General features: G+C 44.0%; 1 protein-coding gene across 4 annotated transcripts in view; it reads left to right on the top strand.

Annotated features, from left to right (window-relative positions):
* Nucleotides 1-7,561, top strand: part of nalcn (sodium leak channel, non-selective) — a 296,924-nt gene extending 289,363 nt beyond the window's left edge. For 3 of the 4 annotated variants that reach the window (XM_043691273.2, XM_043691274.2, XM_043691275.2), the window contains 2 exons: nucleotides 2,767-2,987; nucleotides 5,887-7,561. In XM_043691273.2, coding sequence (XP_043547208.1) covers nucleotides 2,767-2,960 — 194 coding nt within the window. In that variant the 3' untranslated portion in view covers nucleotides 2,961-2,987; nucleotides 5,887-7,561. Of the gene's footprint in view, nucleotides 1-2,766; nucleotides 2,992-5,886 lie in introns of all 4 variants that reach the window. The other variant, XM_087987922.1, reaches the window with a different exon arrangement.
* Nucleotides 7,562-8,402: the final 841 nt, after the last annotated feature.

An 8,402-nucleotide genomic window follows, 5' to 3' on the forward strand; every position in this document is an offset into this window, starting at 1 on the left:
TTCTAACAGGATGAATTCTTCTCCTCTCTTTGTCCTTTGAAGCAGCGATGAACACATTCATCAGCTCGGAAAAAGTGAGGTCTGCAGATGCTGGAGGTCAGAGTCGAGAGCATGGTGCTGGAAAAGCACAGCAGGAATCCTGATGAAGGGCTTATGCCCGAAACGTCGACTCTCGCTTCTCTGATGCTGCCTGACCTGCTGTGCTTTTCTAGCACCACATTCCCGACCTACATTCATCAGCTCGGGTGTTTGGTAGGGTTTCAGTGGACATGCAGATGATGCTAAGGTTAGTCTACATCCAGAAGGCCCTGCTGCAAATTGGACAGGCTACGGCAGGCAATTTGAGTTTTGTTTGAGTTGCTCACTTGGGATTTCCTCTGCTCATGTAAACACAAAGACAACTGAGACTGAATAATCTGTAAGCCCTGGTTATTGCTTTCAGCAAAGGGTGACAGTTGGAAACTATGGCAAGTCCTGTGAACATTAACAGAAAGAGAAGGGTCACTGGTCCATCATGCCTGTCCTCACCTAACGATGGCTGAAGCATTGTCACTAATACTTCTTATCCCCCAATACCACTATCTGATTTCCACTCTTCCCCCCCCCACCCAGCCCCAACCCAGCCACCAAACCCTACAAATATCCTGGGAGATTCCTGACTGATCTTATTTCCCCCCACCCCCAATCCCATCCCCTCAACATGCTAATTGAAGCAAGTCCAAAAGCGTATTATCTATTATCTACCTGGATGGCGCAGTGGCTCAATGGTTAGCACTGCTGCCTCACAGCATGATGGGCCCGGGTTTGATTCCATCCTCAGGCGACTCTGTGTGTTTGTTTGTGTGTGTGTGTGTGTAAGAGAGAGCGTTGCACATTCTCCGTGTCTGCATGGGTTTCCTCTGGGTGCTCCAGTTTCCTCCCACAGTCCAAAGATGTGCACGTTAGGTGGGTTGGCCGTGATAAATAGCCCATAGTGTCCAGGGATGTGCAGGCTAGGTGGATAATCCATGGGAATTGCAGGATTACAGGGATGGGGTCAAGGGGTGAGTTTGGGTGAGAGCCTGTTTGGAGGGATTCTACGATTTCTCTAACTATGTTTCCCTTCTTTAAGACGCATTTTCTCTCCCAGTCAAGTACCCATCCAGCTCTTGATGTGATTCAGAGGACTGGATCTTGAACACAGAAGAAGGTAGATGTGTCAGTTCATGCAGCTGGTTGGTGTACAGATTTTTTGGCACTGTCCTGTGCCCATTTTCCCTCAGACAGGATGTAGTGACCGGGTACGGGTGAAGGGCAGCTGGAAGTATTAGGGAACCACCAAAACCAGTAGACAGAGGTGGCTGTCAGAGCAGGTTTATTCACAGTTTGTAATCTTACAGAGCTCTGCCCCCTGATTTGCCCTCAGCGTAGTGCCCCACAGGTTCCTTTTTATATGTCTCAAGCACAATCAATGGGTCAAGCCATGACCTGTTTACCTTCGCCCTTAAGGAGAAACTGTTTCCACTGTTAATCATATCATTATGTACTTTATCAAAACCCTACATAGCATCTTGGAAGCTTACAGCGGTGCAGGAGGCCATTTAGTCCATCATGTCATAGAATTCCTGCAGTGTGGAAGCAGGCCATTTGGCCCATCAAGCACACACCGAACCTCCGAAGAGCATCACATCCATACCCATCCCCCTACTCTATCCTCTCCAATCCTTGTAACCCTGCATTCCCCATGTCTAATCCACCTAGCCAGCACATCCCTGGACACAATGGGCAATTTAGCATGGCCAGTCCACCTAATCTGCACATGTTTGGGCTCTGGGAGGAAACCAGGGCACTGTGAGGCAGCAATGCTAACCACTGAGCCACTGTGCTGCCACCCAAGTCTGTGCCAGCCAAGAAAGAGTTGTTTAGCCTTATCACACTTTCCAACTTTTGAGGCACTTTGCCTGTGGATTGTGGCATTTCTAGAATATGGATCAGTGGTGCTGGAAGAGCACAGCAGTTCAGGCAGCATCCAACGAGCAGCAAAATCGACGTTTCGGTCCAAACTGCTGTGCTCTTCCAGCACCACTAATCCAGAATCTAGTTTCCAGCATCTGCAGTCATTGTTTTTACCGCATTTCTAGAATATATCCAACTGTCTTTTAAAATGTGATGAGAGTTTCTGCCTGACCCAGCCTTAGATAATAGACAATAGGTGCAGGAGTAGGCCATTCTGCCCTTTGAGCCTGCACCACTATTCAATATGATCATGGCTGATCATCCTTAATCAGTAATCCTTCCGTGAAAGCATGACTTCCGGAATCTCAACAACCCTCTGGGTGAAAATTCTTCTGCCAGTTACTTTAAGTCTGTACTCCCCTTTTTACTGAAATCCTCTAAGGAAGATAATTTTAAAAACAATTCTGTTAAACCTCACCTTAATCTTCTCTGCTCTAAGGAGAATGACCCAGTTAGTCCAGTCTATCCACATTACTAAAGTCCCTCAGACATAGAGCCAATCCACTAAATCTTGTCACCTACTCCTATGCTCTGACATCCTTCCTAAAGTAGAAGGTGTGAAAAAGTACAATGAAGTAAACGGACTGGAAGGACGTTTGTGTGTTGCACAAGCGACAGCATGGCAGCAGCTGGGCTGAATGGCCTGTTTCTGTTTGGTAAATTCTAAGTAATTTGCTTTAAGTTTGCCTCCATCTGGTCTATTAAACATGGTTTCACTTGATCTTAATTGAAGATAAAATTACTTAGCTAGTCTTTCCTTTGGGCTTGCAGCTCCGAAACCCATCAGCCACTCTGTGTCGACGGTGAATCTGCGATTCGGAGGTCGTACAGCCATTAAATCGGTTATGTGTAAAATTAACCCAATGTCGGATGCTGCCTGTTCTGGTTCAGATGTTAAGAAATGGTGGACCCGACAACTCACTGTGGAAAGTGACGAGAGTGCGGACGACCTCTTGGATATATAACATTAAGTGGAGTTCTCTTTAAAGCCGGTAGGTGATGTTTGACTGCTTTATTTGTGAATAATCCTCTTACATTTCTATCATTTAATCTACGATAGGTGTCCAGAATGTTGACCAGGGAATTGGCTCATTGCTAGGTGATATGACAGAAATTTATTGAATCTCATCCAGAAAGTGAAAAGGCTGGGGGTTAACCTGATAGAGATCTTTAAAAGATAAAGAGGTTCAATAGAGTAGACCAACACTACAACAGTGAGGACTCTTCAGAAATATCTCTTGACTGTAAACTGCTTTGGGATGCTATAATATCTACATTGGTGAGAGGAAACGCAGATTGGCGATCCATTTTGCACAACTCATCGTCTGTGACCATAAGAATGACCACCATCTTCCAGTTGTTTGCCATTTAAATAAACCCCTTTGCTCCCATCCTAACATTTCTATCCTCAGTCAGTGTTCCAATGAAGCTAAAGTGCAAGCTGGAGAAACAACGTCTCACTTTCTGCTTAGGCTCATCACATCCCCTAGGATTCAACATTGTGTTCCACAACTTCAGGGTATGACCCCTGTACTCCACCGCTCCAGCACTTATCCCCCTGGCCCAGGGCATCTTGATTTTGCATCCAACAGAACACATCCATTTTCTCCCTTTCATACCTTCATTTTTCCTCATTTTCCATCTCCATTTCTCCTTTATCACCATTCGCACTGCCTTTGTCTTTTTCTCTGGGCACCCTCACCATCTGTTCCACTCATCTCTCAACACCCTCTTGTCAACAGCAAAAAAGCCACCATTTCCCAGTTTCGGATTCTCCGAAGTGTTAACTCTGTGCTTCTCACCAGTCCTCTGCTTCTCCAGCACTTTCAGTTTTTATTTCAGATTTCCAGCATCCATGGTATTTTGTTTTTATAAGCTTGGCCTGGTCAGCAGCCCTCAGTAAAGTCAAAGGAAATGGCCTTTGGCCAGGAGATCCTGGCACAGTACGCCAATGGCAGCCTTGGATATGGTCAGTCAGCTGTATGGCCGGTCACAGTCAGGACCCTCTCCTGGTAAGAACCAGGAGTTGAAGAACCAGAATTGAAGAACCACCACCCACCACCCACCTTGACTCGTTCTACCCTACGGTGGACTGTTTTCCTCAAAATGAGCAAGAGGTATGTATTAAGGGTGGCACAGCTGTTACTTTTGGGGAGGTGCCCTGAGCAGATAAGGTTGGTGGTATGAGGGTTGGGATGGGTGAGGGCAGGTAGGGAAGGCTTTTCAGGCAATACTAAGAGTGATAGAGCATGATCTCTGACGGGTGGTGGGTACAGTAACAGCGACTGAGTGAGTTCTGAGGTATTGGACAGAAGATGGTGGCACTTAAGCTGTCGGAATGGAGAAGGGTGTTCATCATTTTCCTACATGGCTAAGCATTATTGCTCACAGCTGAGTCTGTACTGATCTGGATGGCAACCTTAGACCAGGCTGGCAATGTGTGGTGTCATGACCCTCCTCTGCGAGTGGCCTCCCCCTGTCCTGTCCCCATAATTCTGCAAGTGATGGCAGTTACCTGACTTCAGTGCCTCTCCTGCAATAAGAGCAGTCAGAAAATCTACACCTCGGCCAAAAGATTCTGAAGAGTCTTGATAAGGTTGACACTGAAAGGGGGTTTCCACTGTCTGGGGAATCTAATACAAAGGAACACAGAGTCTCAGGAAAAGGATACAATCAGTTAGATCTGAAATGTTGAGGAAATACTTCAAAGGGTTGTCAATCTTTAGCAGTCTGTAACCCAGAGAATTATGGCTGCTTCATCATTGAATATATTTCATGCTGGGAACGATAGATTAGTGGCCTCTAGAATAGAGTAGAAATTTATTGTCATGTGTACTTTTACTTAAAAAATATAGTCACCCCCATCATGATGCCCAAGATCCACATGAATGTACTGAATGGTGGAACAGCCTCCTGGGGCTGGAAAATGCACTCCTGCTGTTTCTTTTTGCAATGCCCTACTGCTCAGGAACAGGCGGCACTTACTGAGAATTCAGTTGGGAAATGTAACAAACTGGGAAACTATGTGCAATGAAATAATTTTAATGCCTTTCTTTGTTGGTTCCTTAATTTCCCAATTATGACAGCATTACTGAATATTGCCTCTAAAAGGCTGCACAGAAATTTCCTGATGCTTTACCCACCAGCACTGGTTTTGCACCATTGCTTACAATATGACCTTATGAAATGTTGGTGCAAATTATACCAAGGAAGTTCTCAGCATGGAGGTGAGCCTCCTATTCAGTGGTGGTGCTGTTCAAAATCAGCTGGCCTTTAGCCAAGCCTGACCTAACGATTGATCACTACTAGATGTTGTTTTCCTTGCCCTTGCTGTTGAATTGATTTGGAGGGAAGGGGTTCTTTTGAATCATCATCAATTTTTTTTCTTTGTAAGGATCTGTTTTTTGACCCACATTCGGAATTTTCTTAGCGTTATTTCACTCCCATCTCTAATTACCCTTGAGCCACCTCCTTGAACCTCTGCAGTCTGTCCAGTGTGAGTACACACACCATGCTGGTAAGAGGGGAGCTCCAGGGTTTGATCCAGCGTCAGTGATGGAATGGCAATTGGAATTCCAAGACAGAGCAGTGTGTGACTTGGAGAGTAACTTGCAGGTGGTGTTGCACCCACTTGTCTCTGCCCTGCTCCTTCTCGCTGGTAAAGGTTATGGGTTTGAAGGGTATCGTTGATAAGTCATTGCAGTGCATCAGCTGCCATTTTAAGGAGCAAATGTTCCAACCAGAATTTTCAGTACATCTCTGGCCCCATTGTACCGAAAGCAAATCCCAGGAAAATCTCACCCTCGAGTTCCTTTCTCCTTGGTACTTTTACAAAACAAAATGAAATTAAAAGTGTATGTATGCGTCTTTTGTCCATTTGTGCTTCTCAAGGCAAGGAACCAAATCACTGAAGGGAATGAAGACTTTCAATGTCATGCCAGAATCCAACATCCGATGTCCTTCACACTGGAAAGTGCCAGGTCACTGATGAAACAGCGCATCTGCACAAGCTTCGAGGGGCACTGCAAACCGGAGGAGCACAATTTCATCATTGACTTTACACCGTTTGTCCATCGGATTGTGCCAAATGTTTGAGGTGTTTGGGGACAGGAGGGGCGAGAGTTGTGGTTGCTGGGGTGTGAGTGATAGGTTTATCATTATTGTGGGCCTCTATTGTGATTTGCCAAGTGGGAGAGGGGGGGTGGAAATGTGGAAAGGGAGAAGAAGGGTGAGGTATAGGACTCATTGGATAGCTCTTTCAAAGAGTCACAATGAGCTGAATGGTCTCATTCCCTGATTTTCGGATGTGTTTTTGCTCACAGCATTCAGTAGAAAACAGCAGAAGAAACACATCCTCTGGGTTTCCAGAGCTGGATTAACTTTGCCACCATGTAGTATTGTGGATCACAGTCATCAAATTTGCCTCCTCTGACTGGATGTATTACTGGAGGTTTTAGCACATGATCTCTCACCTCCAAGCACCACCCCCACCTTCCTATCACTGCCTAGAAGGATAATCAAGCATAGTAATAGTAAGGTTTGTAAATGAATGGACTAACCATAGCAGAGCTCCAGTTTGAATTACACTAGATGAGTCAGATCAGTATATGGCATTCTCATGTTTTATTGGTTATTCCTTCTGGGCGGTCAACCAAGACCTCCACCCAGTCACCCCGCCTTCCCCACAGCCATCAGTGAACCTGCTCACTTGTCACTGTCAAATGGATAACTGTTAATGTTCCTAAAGTGTTATTAGGAAATGCCTTTTTTTTAAAAAATGCCTCTATTTTTTTTTCTCCTGGATTTTTCTCCCAGCACCAACTCGGTGATTTAATCATCACTTCCTGAGACTCCCAGGTCATCCTGGACACTCAACATTGAACACTACCTTCCTGTATGGATTGTTGTCAAGCTATTGACATTCAGATTTGATTTTAAAAAAAAGAGTTTGACCTCATTACAGTATAGATTTTAAAACCTATTTATGTGCTTTGCCGCCCTCTGGTGTGGAACATTGTTGAGTGCAATATCTTAAAAAGTCACAACCAAAGAGGGAACATATTTGCAACTCCTAGACAGACTGTAAGCCATAACTACTTCAACAAGGATTAATCTTAATTTGATACTTGTGGAATTTAAGTTTTCATTCTTGTAAATGTATTGAATGTAAAACTTATGTAGAAATGTCATGTGTGAATCTTGGTTGGATTCTCATCCGTCAGTATGAGTTAAAATGAAATTTCAACATTTCGTGCCTTTACTAAATGTTCATGTCTGGTCAAACCATACTTGTTGATTTGAAAATTATTTCTGAAGTGAATATTTCTAGTTGTTTTTAATGTTATTACACAATAACCCGTACTTGCCTAATATTGGTTTCTGTGTTTTTCTGACATTATTGCCATTGCTAATCAAGAAACTGAGACGCTGCCTAACCTGCTGTGCTTTTCCAGCACCACACTCCAACTCTGATATCCAGCATCTGCAGTCCTCACTTTCTCCTAGAGTACAAAGTCAGTTTATTTTAATGTTAAATGTCAAGTGTCAATAAAAAAAAGTCCTTCATTTAATAATCTGCTGGAAGTTTAGTTTTATTATCAGTTTTGAATCGAACAAATGAACTTTATTAAGTTGTGCAGCTTTGAAAATTGTGGTATTTCCAATGTTAAGTTGTTGCAAAAGAGAACTTCTTTAAAAAAAAAACTGATTTTCTTTTCAACACAATGCCACTAAACACATAACTGCATGCAAATGAGCCCTCACCAGCTCAACTCTGCCGTGAGTTATTATGGAAGAGATTGCAAGTTTCTCACTGTGAAATATATTCATGAAGTTGGTTAGTCATCAGTTTACATGAGACAACAGCAACTTGTTTCAAAATGATGAAAGAGCTTGCATTACTAATATGGCAATCACACCCTTAGGACATCCTAAAACTGCAATCAGTAAGTTGTGTACATTGTTGTTTTGTAACTAAGTGCAAGCTCATTTTGACAGTTGTATGGTTGGTTCATTTTGAACATATTTGGAGATATAGAATCCCTACAGTGGAGATGCAGGCCATTCAGCCCATCAAGTCCACACCAGCCCTCTGAAGGATGTCCCATCCAGACCCACCTCACTACCCTGGAGCCCTGCATTTCCTATGGCTAATCCACCTAGCCTGCACATCCCAAGATACTATGGGCAATTTAGCATAGCCATTCCACTCAACCTGCACATCTTTGGACTGTGGGAGGAAACCCACATAGACACGGGGAAAATGTGCAAACTCCACGCAGACAGTTGCCTGAGGTTGGAATAAAACCCAAGTCCCTAGCGCTGTGAGGCAGCAGTGCTAAACACCGAGCCACCATGCCAGATAATTAATGATATCCAAGTCATCATCCCTATTCTTCTTCAAACCA

The sequence above is a fragment of the Chiloscyllium plagiosum genome, unplaced genomic scaffold (assembly GCF_037043375.1).
Source record: "Chiloscyllium plagiosum isolate Xiang-an unplaced genomic scaffold, Cpla_swu_hap1 HiC_scaffold_6, whole genome shotgun sequence".
In the NCBI taxonomy this organism is placed as follows: domain Eukaryota; kingdom Metazoa; phylum Chordata; class Chondrichthyes; order Orectolobiformes; family Hemiscylliidae; genus Chiloscyllium; species Chiloscyllium plagiosum.